This window comes from Lynx rufus, unplaced genomic scaffold, assembly GCF_022079265.1.
Source record: "Lynx rufus isolate CCGP_SWC_20201006 ecotype Redwood Valley unplaced genomic scaffold, mLynRuf1.p SCAF_28, whole genome shotgun sequence".
NCBI classification, from domain to species: domain Eukaryota; kingdom Metazoa; phylum Chordata; class Mammalia; order Carnivora; family Felidae; genus Lynx; species Lynx rufus.
This window is the reverse complement of record NW_025814843.1, coordinates 6,980,682-6,996,151: the sequence shown is the minus strand read 5'-3', so window position 1 is coordinate 6,996,151 and position 15,470 is coordinate 6,980,682. Positions and strand designations below refer to the sequence as shown.

The 15,470-nt window shown below is 44.0% G+C and overlaps 1 protein-coding gene across 1 annotated transcript in view; it reads left to right on the top strand.

Annotated features, from left to right (window-relative positions):
* The window catches only part of DNAH9 (dynein axonemal heavy chain 9), a 340,134-nt gene that overhangs the window by 275,041 nt on the left and 49,623 nt on the right, over nucleotides 1-15,470 (top strand). The window contains exons 60-61 of the mRNA XM_047089868.1: nucleotides 6,319-6,512; nucleotides 8,532-8,680. Coding sequence (XP_046945824.1) covers nucleotides 6,319-6,512; nucleotides 8,532-8,680 — 343 coding nt within the window. The remainder of the gene's footprint in view (nucleotides 1-6,318; nucleotides 6,513-8,531; nucleotides 8,681-15,470) is intronic.

Sequence of the window (15,470 nt, the reverse complement as noted above, 5' to 3'; positions counted from 1 at the left end):
ATTATAAGAAATAATAGAAATATCCTTCATACCCTGCATCCCTCCGTGGTAACATCTTGCATTCCTATCTTGGAACATACACCCAGGACATTTCCATTGATACAATCCACTAATCTGAGTCTGATCTCACTAATTTTTTATGCATTTGTGTGTGTGTGTGTGTGTGTGTGTGTGTGTGTTTCACATGTGAAGATTCACCCCGGTCAAGGTACCACCAAGGTACCACCACCCCAGTCAAGGTACAGAAAATTCCATCACTGTAGGGACCCCTGTGCTGCTCTTTATGACCACAACCACCTGATCCCTCCCCTAGTGCCTCACGCATGGCAACCACTAATCTGTTCTCCACTTGTACAATTTTGTCCTCCCAAGGACGTTATGTAAATGGAATCCTACAGTATGTAACCTTGGCGGACTGGCTTGTTCACAGAGCATAATTCCCTTGAGAGCCATCCAAGTGGATTCATTTTATAACAGAAGCCCAGAACTTAATATTTATACACACGCTCTCCTCTTCGAAGGAACCATCTTAGGAAATTCGAGGCTAATTTCACTCATGCTGCCTTTGCCCCCCAAATTTTTCTAACTTCTTTTTCAGAGTCCACAGGTATTCTTTGAATCATCTTTAGGGCTGTATCTAAATCAGGATTCATCAAACTTTTTCTGTACAGGGTCACACAGCAAATATTTATGGTTTGAGGGCCAGACTCGGTCACAACTACTCAGCTCTGCCAAAGTCACACGCGATGTGTAAATAAGCGGAAATGGCTGAGTGCCAATAAAACTTTATTTACAAAGGCAGGCGGTGGGCCAGATTGGGTCTGCAAGCTATAGTCTGCTGATTCCTGACCTAAACAGCAAAGGTGTGAGTGATTTTCATTTATTAACTGCATTTGTCATTCTGGACCCTGTGGGCAGATAAGAAGAGGAATAATATACTGGAAAAGAAGTAATGAAGAACTCCATTCACAACAATAACCAAAATAACAAAGTTCCAAGATTTCTAAGAAAAATCATAATAAATGCAGAGATTTGTGGAGAAAAACCTAGGGTAGCCAAAATACCATTTGCATAGGTAGTTATTATAAAAACTATTCATGAAACATTTTTTGTTTTTCTATCAAGTCATTGAATTCTGGTGTGTAGTTTTTACACGTACAGCTCATTCTTTTTTTTTTTTAATCTTTATTTTTGAGAGAAAGAGAGAAAAAAAGAAAGAGCATGAGCAGGGGAGGGACAGACAGAGAGGGAGACACAGAATTTGAAGTGGGCTCCAGGCTCTGAGCTGTCAGCACAGAGCATGATGCAGGGCTCGAACTCACAGACCACAAGATCATGACCTGAGCCAAAGTCGGACACTTAACCGACTGAGCCACTCAGGAGCCCCACGTACAGCTCATTTCAATTCAGATGTTAACTTTTCATCACAAGCACTGGATACGTATTTAGGGTTCATAAAACTTAGATTTACAATATTGACCTAAGTTGTTCAGAACGTACTTAAAAGTTTTCCAAATTACTAAAGCCAAGTTCCAGCTTCTAAACTTAAATTTAAAAATAATTAAAATTGGGGCAGCTGGAATAGCCCAGCAGGAAAAGCATGAGACTTTTGATCTCAGGGTCATGAGTTCGAGCCCTACATTGGGTGTAAAGTTTACTTAAGTGAATAAACTTAAAAAAAAATAACAATAATTAAAATTAAGTGCGATTAAAAATGCAATTCCTCAGTCACATGAGCCACATTTCATTGGCTCATTGACTACCTTGATGGACAGTGTGGCCCCAGGGCTGAGAATACCGACGCATAGTCTGCTGCCCTTATGGAGGGAATAAATTCTGGAAATCAGTTCTGAATGAGCCCATTTGCAGAACCGGAGTAACGATGGACTGGTTAACACAGGCTCTGGAGGCAGGCATTCCTGGGTTCAAGTTCTAGTTGGAGTGTGTGTGGCCTCTGGCACATGATCTCATTCCTCTGAACCTTTCTTTCCTTATCTGCAAAATGGCTATTATAATACCCACCTCCTAGGGCTCCGCTGAACAGATAGTAAATGGTCAGGAAACGGAAGGTACTTGTGATTATAGTTATGGTTATGGCCATGGCATTAGTTTCCTAGAGCTGCTATCACAAAGTACTACAGCCTGGGTCCTCTCACAGTTCTGGAATCTGGAAGTCTGGAATTAAAATGTCAACGTCATGGTCCCTCCAGAGTCTCTAGAAGAGGATCCTTCTTTGCCTTTTCCAGCTTCCAGAGGCTCCGGGTATTCCTTGGCTTGTGGTGGCCTCAGTCCATCCCACAGCCTTCACATGTCATCTTCCCTCTGTGTGTCTTGACATCTTCTGTCCTAAGAACACCAGTCGTACTGGGTTAGGGCCCACCCTGGTGACCTCATCTCATTTTGATCACACCTGCAAAGACCCTACCTCCAACTATAAGGTCACACACAAGTCTGGGAAGTTAGCCCTTCGGCCCATCTTTCTGGGGAACACAGCTCACCCCGTAATAGTTATGATTATTAATTACCCGGCTGTGGGGTGTATATATTGCTGTGGTTGATGGGCATCGTGCCTGATGGAACTTGTCCACTGAAGGTGAAACCTTGAGGAATTGTGAGTCTGGAATTCCAGTCCAGCTTGCCTTTCCCTGTGCTACGCCACAAAGCCCTCCGCAGCAAAAGTCATAAAGAATAAAAGATTCAAAAGCACACCCTACCACTTTCACTTGACGTTACTCAACTCGAAAGCTCCTGTGCCACCCAGTTCCGTTTCTCTTTCCACAAGACGGATTGCTTGCTCCGCTTCGCTTCTCCGTTTGGTTGTGTGGGTTAAGCTCGTCTGGCTGGTCAAAGCCTTTTACAAATGAGCGCTTAGCTTTCTCTCTCGTTCTCTGAGTTGCGTTAGGTAGGGCAGCAAAAGGCCACCCCCGTCCCGCTCAAGCACGGGGCAGGATGTCAGCAGGTGGAACAAAATATGATGCGTAGTATACATCACCAAAGCCTTTGATCAACGCTCCTTTTAAGCGTTGGGTTGAATGTTAGCCTGAAGACATAAATACAACTGCATAGGATATGACTTACCAAACAGAAGTTTTTAATTCTATCTGATGAGGAAGGTTGCTTGCCTTGTTTCCCCAGAAGCACTAATAATCAGGTAATGAGCGAACTCTTTGAGATAAAAGACTCCTTTTATGATTATCCTTTGTGAGGATGTTTTAAGTCTCACCAAATGCTGAGCCGGAAGGTAATGGCACGTCCCTTTCTCTATTATAAAATCTCTTCGATGATGCACGCCTTTGTCAGAGTCTGAAAGGACCTCTCCCTTCCACTCTGGACGCCAATTTGCACAGTTGTATTTTGCTGCACAGCCCAATGTAATTAGGTTAATTAGTCATTTCCATTTAGCTTATTAGAAGGCTAGAAATCCCTTTGCCTCATTTGGAAGATTAAATGTTGCAATTGTGCTCAACCCAGAGCCTCAAGAAAGCGTGTTTCAGACCCAGTCACGGCAGCTGGGAATGCTGATCGGGGCATAATGTGCTCAGTTTTGTGGTATCGCCCGAGGGGGTAACGGGCCCGCAGAAGGGTTAATGGTGATGCCAGCTGGGAGCAGGGGTGAAGCTGTAAGAAGATGGGAGTCGGTTCCTCAGCCCAGAGAGAAGTAATTACAGTAGCAGCAGCTTTTCGCAGCCTGTCAAGAGCCCTCCTGCTGGCGGCCCAGATGTCAAACTTTATTAATTGAGCACTTGCTAAGCGCCAGGCAGCCTGCTAGTTCCAAGGCTTTCGGAGACGCCTAAGAAAGTCCTTGCCCGCAGGGAACTCACAGTCTTGCGGGAGTGACAGGCAAGTAAGCCAGGTGGGGGGATTCAGTAACTGCAGGAACCCCAAGGAAGCAGCGGGGAGGGCGTTACCATCTTCAAAGCACTCGTTTCTACATTAGAATGTGAGCAACGGGACCGGGATTGCTTGGCCTCGTTATCCAAGTGGGAAAATCAAAGCCCACAGTCTCTGAGTCACAAGAGGCTTGTGGGGCGGTGGTGCTGGGACCAGGTGCCCCCTTCCCCGTGCTACACACCACTCCCCCCGGCCCCCACCTCTCAATAGAGTGACACGCACCCCCTGCTTAGTGGCCAAGGTCAAGTGGGGCAGGGGGTGGGGGGGGACACAGAGCCCGTGTGAAAGGGCACGTGAAGACAGGACCTGTGTTCGTCCACATGGGAAATGAGACTCGGCGAGCCCAGACTAAGGGTCTGTGTCCTTCTCTAGCTTCACCTGCCCCAGGTCACCCATAAGACCCCTCTGCTGCTGGCACACTGCTTTCTGACAGGCCCCCCCCTCCCCTTTCCAGACTTTGACTCTCGTTGACCCCACCCCATTAAATGCCCTTCCCTTTTCTCTCCCTCCATCTCTGCCCAACAGAATTCTACTTACATCCGAAGGCCTCCCTCATCTGTCCTTTCTCCTTAACTTAGGACTGCAAGTTCCTTGAAGGCGTGTGTCCTTTTTTTTTTTTTTTACCTTTGTACCCCCAAGTGCCTGGCATGAAGCATTCAATAAATGTTGAATGGATGGATGGATGGACGAACAGATGAATTCAAATAGCAAGAAGGTATTGGGATACTTAAAATTCATGGCCTTGTGGTAGATGCTTTGGACATACTCTACCTTTTAATCTCATGGAAGAGACCAAATGTATAAGCAAAGTCAAGTAATAATGGAAAGAATTGCAGAAAAGTGTCCAAGTGACTAATGTTTATGTGGGCATTCTCAAGGAATGGGATGGGATGAACCACCACCCAAAATTTGGTTTTGACATCAAGACTGATGATGCCACGCACATACCAAGAGAGTATTAAAAAATGTATTACTCACATGGCATCTGGGTGGCTCGGTCGGTTAAGCATCCAACTTCGGCTCAGGTCATGATCTTACGGTCTGTGGGTTCGAGCCCCACATCGGGCTCTGTGCTGACAGCTCAGAGCCCGGAGCCTGCTTCGGATTCTGTGTCTCCCTCTCACTCTGCTCCTGTCCCGCTCACGCACTTGCTCTCTCTCTGTCTCTCTCTCAAAAATGAATAAACGTTAAAAACCAAATTTGAAAATGGCTTGAGAGAGCCAAGGAAGGAGACCACTTTGGTTTTTGGTTTTTTTTTGGTTTTTTTTATTTATTTATTTATTTATTTATTTATTTATTTATTTATTTATTTATTTTTAGTAGTTTAAGGTTGGGGCAGGGGTGAGTATTTCTGTATGTGAGCAGGGGTTTACAGGGTTTGGCTTCCCTCCAGCACCCGAGGAGGGAGTACCAAGACTTACTTATCAGCTTGCCTGGATATGGAGGAGAAGAAGAAGGTGTGGGGTGGTGGCAGGGGAGTGGATAAGGCTTTAAAGCTGTCAGCTACCAAACACCTGAACCTTGAATCAGACCCTTTGTTAAAGATTTCAACACTGAGTAGTTCCAAGTAGCCCACGCAAGAAGGATGGGAAGGCTCTGTGTTTCTCTGTGAGAGAGAAGGTACCTGAGAGAGGTTGCTGATTATGACCAGGACTGTAACAACCTGTAGGACCTTACCACATGCTCATCGTGACCAGCGCAAGAAAAGGAAGGAGTGGAATTTGGGGGAGGAGAGATCAAGGATCTCTCGCATGATGAAAGTAGCGTAGACAAAGAGTTGAGTTGGGAATGAGTCTGGCACAGTTCCAGGGTTGGGCATTGATACTCTTGGACAGAGTAGGAGGGAAGAAGGACACCCGGTTCCCCGGATGGATCGGAAGGAAACGCTAGATGAAAACGTTTGATTACTAAGTTGCGTATTTGGACTTAGTCCTTATTGGAAACAGGCAACTCATGGAAATTTCAGTGTTGGCATTCACACAAAGTCACTATCTAGAGGCACCTTGGGAGAGAACTTGAGTTGCCAGCAGAATGAGTATTGAGATAAAAGGAAGGAGTCGGAGACTTGAAATGTCTGGGCTCCGTGAACAGAAAAGTCATGGTATCTTTTCTTGTCCCTCTTCCCAATCAGTACCCTGCAGGAAGGTGCAGTTCAATGTGCTACTGATAATAATCCAAACACTTTATTTGCTAACCCTTGCACACTATTAGTACAGTTTGCTGAGGCGACTTGATCAAAACACCTCCTTTTCCTTGAGCTTACCTGGGGGGAAGATCCAAGATTCCAGATGCGAGTATGAACAAGACAGAATTACGTCTATACTCGTATCTCGTTCCTTGACACCTTCCCTCTGCCCCCAACGCAATGAAAACTATAGCTTTCTGGAGAAACTGTATTTCACAGCAAGATTCTCCAAAATGTCACAGGCACTTTCATCAATGGAAGAATTCTGTAATCTGGATCGAGACATTGAGGGATCCGCCAAGAGTTGGAAGAAGTTTGTGGAATCGGAATGTCCTGAGAAGGAGAAGTTTCCACAGGAGTGGAAGGACAAGACAGCCCTGCAGCGCCTCTGTATGATGAGAGTCATGCGGCCTGACCGGATGACCTATGCCATACGGTACGGGACAGGGGACAGTGGGGAGCCCCAGGCTGGGCGTGGGGCAGTCTCGACGTGGCCAGATTGGCAGAGCTGAGCACAAAGGTCATGTGTTTCTAGTCACAGGGGTCTTGGTACCAACATCCAAAATCCAGTAAGGCCTGTTGCCCTGTGTCAGCCATGTATTTTCTTAATAGCTAAGTGGACAACTTGGAAAGAGGTGAGCCCATCCATATCAGCATTGAGAAGGCTGCTGGTCACATCTGTTGTGCTGGGAGATGATGGTACCCAGAGAAGAGCTGGAAGGATCACCCATAGCAGGAAGAACGTCTCTCCGACCGCAAAGAAGGGAGACAGCGATATTTGTGCCTTTAGCTGAGGTGGTAGGATGATGGTGGAAAATTGAGAACCGTGTCTAATGACGTCTGTGTTCATCAGTTGAGTCTGTGCACGAGAGGAGGTGGCAGAGTTAGAGATTTGAGAAGGGTGCAGAGTTTGAAATAGAATCTGTGACAAGTGGGAGAGAAAACCCACCAGGGAAACCCAAAGAATTCTGAGCAGCATTGAGAGCCCACCTAGTTAAGATCATGTATTTACAATGGCACCTGTCTTCATCAGTGGTTCCCTGTGGCAACGTCCAACCACCGAGGTGTAGATTCAGAGTTAAGTTAGTCTGGAGCACAGCCTGGGGCTGGGTGGTGGGAACGGGAATTCTTGAGGTGGGCACTAATCGTATTGGCATGATGAAAGTGTTGTTCTAATTCTGGATTATGGTGAAGGCTGTACAATTCAGTAAACTTATTAACAATTATTGAATACTACACTTAAAATAGACAAATGTTATGCTATCAATTATACCCCAAGACGTTTTTTAGTTTTTTTCAAGGTTATAGGCCGTGGAGTCTACACTGGATAGGAAAGAGGAGAAGAGTGTAAGGGGACGGTTAAGAAACAAAACAGAGAAGCCACAGTGCTGAAAATCCTCCATTTGTGGTGGCACCAACACAGGGAAGGAACAGGTGGAATAAGGGTCCGTTGCTAAATCGCTGACGGAAGGCTTTCGGCAGAGAGTGGAGTGTTTCCACTGAAGGTTTCAGATGTAGACACAGTCCTTCGGTAATGGCAGGATAAAATGTGGCCACAAAACCAGGTGGCTGAATTGAGGAAAAAATGAAGACAGGAACTGGACGATTATCCATGTGGATGTTGATGTCACTCAGGCTGGTGGAGAGAAGGTCCGTGAGCCAAGTGTTCAGGGAAGGGGTAGAGCGACAAGTGGAACAGTAAATGACGTCAATGTGCAGGGGACATGGCGATGCAGCATGGGGAATGGAGAGTCCACGGAGCCACAAGAATGGAGAAGTCATGGTTTGCAAAGAGTAACCATCAGTGAGGAGAACCATGATCCCACCTTACCGTCCTGAGATATAGGTCAGAGGTAGGAGAATGAACCCCACTGTGGAGACTACAAGGAAGCAGTGTCCTTGGGGAAGAGTTAAGGCCAAGAGTTGGGCCAGATGGTCAACCAAGTTGTTGCAGGTGAAAGGTTTGTTCGGCGGAAGACAGGGCAGTGTGGAAAGGAACATTGACAAGTGGAGTAGGATGAAAGGAAACAGACATTGATAGAGTATGACAGCACAGGAAAGCAGAGGGCCTTGCATCTTGAGCTGAGATAGAGGACCGAGACAGAAGACCACGGGGATATGGAGTGTGGAGGGTCCAGCTGCCTGCAAGCTTTCTGAAAGCATTGAGCTTGGTGGCGTTCCAATGGACGGTGGTGATGTGACGGGACATCCAAGCTTCACAGAGAAGGTGACAGTGGCCTGGATGTATGAGGATTCAGAAAGAGCCCTGATCTAGGACAGCGGGCCAGCCATGGTTGTGCATGTTGACTTAACAATGAGGCACCTGGAAGTTGGTCTCACCTCTGTGACTACCACGCCCATGACCTTGAGTGCATCCTTCCATGTCTATACGCCTCCATTTCTCAAGTGTTCGCTATTTTGTGACTGACATACACATGCACTTCTTTTCTGGCAGAGATTTTGTTGAAGAGAAGTTGGGAAGCAAGTACGTGGCGGGAAGAACGCCAGACTTTGCGGCCTCATTTGAGGAATCAGGACCAGCCACACCCATGTTTTTTATCCTGTCTCCAGGCGTGGATCCCCTGAAGGATGTGGAAAATCAAGGTGAGAAAAACTCATCTTAGGGGTGCCTGGGTGGCTCAGTCACTTAAGTGTCCAACTTCAGCTCAGGTCATGATCTTGTGGTTCATGAGTTTGATCCCCGCATCAGGCTCTGTGCTGACAGTTCAGAACCTAGAGCCTGCTTCAGATCCTGTGTCTCCCTCTCTCTCTGCCCCTCCCCCACTCACGCTCTGTCTCTCTCTACCTCTCAAAAATAAACAAAGATTGAAAAAAAGAAGAAGAAAAAGACAAACTCATCTTGGAGCCAAGGCCGCACCTGCCCTGTGAACTTCCACTCTTTGCATCCGGCAGTCTCTCTTCTCTAGACCCCAAGTTCACGAGGCAGTACTCAGTATTTGCTAACATACAGAAATCAGGGTCCTTGGAAACGAACACCAGGGGATTATCACCAGAGAAGGGACCATCCAGGGTGGGACACGGTAGAGTCCTGAGGACACTGGCAGGGTCCTGGAGAGACCTTGCCCCGCCACCCACCCATCTCTCACCGTACCCCCACCCCACCCCACCCCACCTTACTTGGGCCGGAGCAATCTTTCTGAAACACAAGTCTCACCCTGATCTTCATGGTCTCTGATTGCCTTGAGAAGAAAGTCCAAACTCCTTAATGTGTCTCACAGGGAACTTCCTCCTCCCGTCCCTCCCTATTTCTCCAGCTTGCTTCCCAGCGTTAGTTTCCTGTCGCTGCTGTAATGAATTACTACAAACCTGGAGGCTTGAAACAACACTAATATATTATTTTACAGTTCTGGAGATCAGAAATCATAAATGGGTCTTACCGCCTCCCTCTTTTCCTTATAAGAACTCCTATGATTATATTGGGCCCACTTGGATAATCCAGGATAACCTCCCCATCTTGAGGGCCTTAATTTCCTCACATTGTAGAGTCCCCTCTGCTGAGGATTAGGACGTGGACATCCTTGGGGGTCCATCATTCTGTCCACATTTTCCTACTCGCCTCTTTTGCATTCTACATGGCAGCCATTTCATTCTCCCAAGGCTGCCATTTCCCTTCCTGGATCCCCTTCACCAGGCTAGCCTTTATTCATCCTTCAGACACCAATTTCGTTTTTTTTTTTTTATTTTAATTCGTATCTCTTTTATTATGATTGAGTTGGGTATTTTTCCCTTCTTTTTTTCAATATATGAAGTTTATTGTCAAATTGGTTTCCATACAACACCCAGTGCTCATCCCAAAAGGTGCCCTCCTAAATACCCATCACCCACCCTCCCCTCCCTCCCACCCCCCATCAACCCTCAGTTTATCAGACACCAATTTCAATGTCACCATCTCCAAGAAGATCTACTTGGCTTTCAAGGTCCTTGGTTCCCCCCCCCCATGTGCTCCTAGAGTGCCCTTCTTTATGTACATCACCTTGTACTTGTCTAGTGACTGCTGTGTCTTCGTGAGAGGGTGAGAGCTCCTTGGGAACAGGTGTCCTTTTCGCCAGAGTGTCCCCACTTCCTAGGACGGTGAGGGGTACTAAAGAAATATGTACGTTCGATGAAAGAATGAGCAAATGAACGACTAATCAAAACCATCACACTGGCCAAACGACACCATTTTGCAAAGTTAAATAAAGACCCGACAGGTTGGAACCTAGCCCAGGTAATACAGCTCCAAGAGCAGTCCATTCATTTATACAGTGAGAGAACTCTACAGCATGCCTAGTGTTGGGGGGTGGTTGAGAATAAGCTAACTTGGGTCCTAAAGAATGGATAGGGTCTACAGCAGGGAAAGAATTGTCTTATTCACTAATTTTATGTGTATGTGTGTTTCTGTAGTCTCCTGATAATTTCAAGTGACACTTGCACATTTTTAAAATACAGTAAAACCTTGGGCTGCAAGTAACTTGCTCTGTGAGGGTTCCACAAGACAAGCAAACAGTTCTAATAATTTTTAACTTGATAAAAGAGCCATGTCTTGTAATGCAAGTAGCACATGACGTCGAACGTCACATGATCACAACTGAGCCAATGGGTTTTGAAATTCGCTTTGATATACGAGTGCTTTGGATTACAAGTATGTTTCCAGAACAAATTATGCTCGCAAAGGTTTTACTGTATAGATAATATAGACTTTAAAATGAAAACCAACATTTCCCAGCTCCAGTCCTTCCCATACCCCGTCTCCCTTTTCAGACACATTTGGTTTTGTTTTGTTTTGCTTTGCTTTATTATTTTATCTTATGTTAATTTAATTTATTTTATTTTACTTTATCTTATCTTATTTTTGCCTATTTCTAAATTTAGTTCTGGGAACTGCTTCTCTATTTCCTACTAATCTTCCGCCCATTTCTTCACTGGATTATTTGGTTTTGGGGTGTTGAGTTTGATAAGTTCTTTATAGATTTGGGACACTAACCCTTTATCCGATATGTCATTTGCAAATATCTTCTCCCATTCTGTCAGTTGCCCTTTAGTTTTGCTGATTGTTTCCTTCGCTGTGCAGAAGCTTTTTATTTTGATGAGGTCCCAATAGTTTATTTTTGTTTTTGTTTCCCTTGCCTCTGGAGACGTATTGAGGAAGAAGTTGCTGCAGCTGAGGTCAAAGAGGTTTTTTCCTGCTTTCTCCTCTAGGGTTTTGATCGTTTCCTGTCTCACATTCAGGTCCTTCATCCATTTTGGGTTTATTTTTGTGTTTGGTGTAGGAAAGTGGTCCAGGTTCATTCTTCTGCATGTCGCTGTCCAGTTTTCCCAGGGCCATTTGCTGAAGAGACAGTCTTTATTCCATTGGATATTCTTTCCTGCTTTGTCAAAGATTAGTTGGCCATACGTTTGTGGGTCCATGTCTGGGTTCTCTATTCTGTTCCATCGATCTGAGTGTCTGTTTTTATGCCAGTATCCTACTAATCTATCACTAGTTTTAAATTGATCAATTCTAGATATCTATTTACTCCCTGATATAAAAAATAAGAATTTGGCTCCCACTGATGCGCACTAGGACTCTCTACTTTCTACCACATTAAAAAATTTTTTTTTTCAACGTTTATTTATTTTTGGGACAGAGAGAGAGAGCATGAACGGGGGAGGGGCAGAGAGAGAGGGAGACACAGAATCGGAAACAGGCTCCAGGCTCCGAGCCATCAGCCCAGAGCCTGACGCAGGGCTCGAACTCCCGGACCGCGAGATCGTGACCTGGCTGAAGTCGGACGCTTAACCGACTGCGCCACCCAGGCGCCCCCTTTCTACCACATTTTTAACAGCTTTACTGAGATATAATTCACATGCCATATTCACCCACTTCAAGTACACAATTCAAAGTTTGCTTATATTTTCACAAGGCCACGTGACCATCACCACGCTCTAATTTTAGCAAATTTGTGTCTCTCTGCATCCCCACCAAAAATTCTAGATCTCTTAGTGAGCACTTCTGTTCCATCTTATGTCCTCCCAAGCCCACCACCAATTTACTTTCTGGCTCTAAAAATGTGCCTATTTTGGATATCTCCTAGAAATGAAATCATATACTATAGGGTCTTTTGTTGCTGGTTTGTTTCACTTAGCATAATATTTTCAAGGTTTTTGCTGTAGCATGTATCACTCCTTTTCTATGGCTGGATAGTTCATGTAGATCAATCTAGAAAGTGTTAACAATATTAAGTCTTTTGACCCATCAACATAGAATGTCTTGCCATTTGTTAAGGTCTTCTTTAATTTCTTTGATTAATATTTTGTAGTTTGGGGTATAAAGTCTTGCATTTTTTTAATTGAATAATAGTTAACCTACAGGGTTATATTAGTTTCAGGTGTATAGCATGTATATTTTTGTATATTGATCTTCTATCCTGCAACCTTGCTGAACTTGTTTATTAGTTCCAATAATGTTTGTGAATTCCTTGGGTTTGTTTTTGTTTTTGTTTTTGTTTTTAGATACAAGTTTATGTGATCTACGAATAGAGGTAGTTTTACTTCTTCCTTTCCAATCTGGATGGCTTTTTATTTCTTCATCTTGCCTAACTGACCTGGCTAAAATTTCCAGCACAATATTAAGTCGAAATGGCAAGTTTGGACATCCTTGGCTTGTTCTAGATCTTAGGGAAAATTCATTCAATCTCCGCCAGTAAGTATGATGTCAACCGTGGGGTTTTTACAGATACCCTTCATCAGATTGAGCAAGTTGCCTTCTAGTTTGTTGAATTTTTTTTTCCTTTATCATGAAAAGGTGTTGGGTTTTATCAAGTGTTTTTTCTGTATCCATTGAGATGATATCATTTTGTTGTCTATTCTATTGAGATATTACGTTAATTGATTTTTGGAAGTTAAACTAACCTTGCGATCTTGAGATCTCACCTGATCCTGGGTTATAATCCTTGGATATATTGCTAGATTCAATTTGCTAATATTTCTTTGAGGATTTTTACATATATATTCGTAAGAGATGCTGACCTGTTGTTTTCTTTCCTTGTGAGGTCTTTGTTTTGGGTATGAGGATATAACTAGTGACCTCTATACCAACTGATTTGGGAAGTGTTCCTTCCTCTTCTATTTTTTTGGAAGACTGATATTACTTCTTCATGTTTGATAGAATTTAGTGGTGAAGTCACCTGGGCCTGAGCTTTTCTTAATGGGAAGTTTTTGAATCACTAGCTTAATGGGGGGTGGGAGGGAGGGGAGCGTGGGTGATGGGTATTGAAGAGGGCATCTTTTGGGATGGGCACTGGGTGTTGTATGGAAACCAATTTGACAATAAATGTAATATATTTTAAAAAAACAAAAAAAAACAAAGACATCAGAGAATTCCTCTTTGACAGGCATAGACTAAGACAAAAGGAGTTATGTGATCGCTAGCCATATATTCAGAAGAGTTTAGACAATACAGCGCTTTGTTACATTTCATGAGTTCCTAGGACCCAAAGAAGCTAATACAGTAGAACAATAGCTGACATATCGGGTTTTTCAGTCATACTGTCAGTTGCTGACAGGTTGCCAAACTGCCTTTGGCCTGGCTCTGAATCCACATCAGGCAAAGTATTAAAATGATCATTTCCATTTAACTTTGAAAGTCCCGGCTTATCTGAAAGATAAATCAAAATCAAATGTGGCCTGTGCATCTGATGGCAGAATTACTGAGCTGACTCTGTGACTGAGGTATCTAGCCAGTGAGGAGGACATTTAACAAGAGGAGAGGGGAACGCTCTGTGAAATTGATTTGAATTATTCTATGTCAGCCCATAGTTGGTATCTTAGTTTCCTAGGACTGCCACAGATTACCACAGACTAACTTAAAACAATAGCTGTTTGTGCTTTCATGGTTCTGGAGGCTTAGAAGTCCAAAATCAAGGTGCCAGCAAGGTTCTGGAGGCCTGAGAGCGAGCCCGCGCCATGCTTCTCCCCTAGCTCCTGAAAGTTATCAGCCATCTCTGATATTTCTTGCCTTGTGGCTACCTCATTCCCATCTTTGCTTCCATTGTCACGTGGCCGCCTTCTCCCTGCACATCCTGTCTTTACGTGGCATTCTTCTCTGTGTGTGTCTGTGTCCAGATTTCTGTCACCTTAGGAAAATACCAGTCCGATTAGGATCTACCCTAATGACTTCCACTTAACTTGATGACATCTGCAAAGACCCTATTTCCAAATAAGGTGACATTCACAGGCCCCGAGGGCTAAATTAGCATTTCACTGTATCTTTTGGGAAGACACTAGCCAAGCAATAACAGGTGACGGAAGTTGCTAATTGCTGAAGAGAATTTAGTGTTGATCAGGTTCTGCCCTGCATCTGAGCATTTTCATTCCTTAGATAAGGAGGGCAAACATGTCTAACCTTTGGACTTGATTTTGGCCACGATCAGTCTCTTCTAGTAGTTTCTCACTCAAGTTCTGCGTTTGGTATTTTCCTGCATTTTGAAAGAAATTGCATTTGCCTCATCTTTGAATATATTAACTATTTGGATAAGCAATGCCAAAGAAGGCCAAATTAGATGGTCATTGTTGCCAGCGAAATGGGAGAAAGAAAGAGTAGTGGCCGCGTAAGAGACACTCCTCAACTCTTACTGGAGGCTGTCTGTGTATGAAGAACTTCACTAGATGGGAGGGAAAAAGTAGGAAACAGGATCTCGGTCCTTAAAATAAAAAACCCGCAATAACACGTTCCAGCCCCTTCTGTATCTTAAAAGCAGACAGGAAGTTTGGTTTGAGGCTATTAGCTTCCAGAGTTACAAATGTAAGCTAGAAGGTAAATGACAGTGACACACAGGTAAAATGGTTCCTCCTCCCCCCCCCCCATCCTTTAGGGAAAAAAAACAATTAGAATTTAAAAATTGCTCATGGAGAGTATAAGATGTATTTATCTGTTTGTTCATTTCTATCATGGATCAACATTGGTGGTCCACATGCCATATCTGATTGCTGCCTGTTTTGTCAATAAAGTTTTACTGGAACACACACACACACACACACACACACACACACACACAAAAGAATCACTAGCTTAATGTCTTTGCTTATTATATATCTATTCCAATTTTCTGCTTCTCCTTGAGTCAGTTTTGGTATTTGTTTTTAGGAATGTGTCCATTTTATCCAATTATCTAATTGGTTTGCAAACTCCCAAATACTGATAGCTGTATTAAAATGTTTACTTCCTCTATGGGCTACGTTCACTTTAACAGTGTTAGTGAAACTTAATTTTTTATTCCGTGATTTCTGGATACTTTCTCTTGACTTCCCTCTGTGTAAGCTGAGATTTCGGTTTTCCAGCTCGCATCAGCTGCACCTTAAGTTTTCCGTAGACAAGGATGAATATATATTCATTCTAATGTTACCATCATTCATG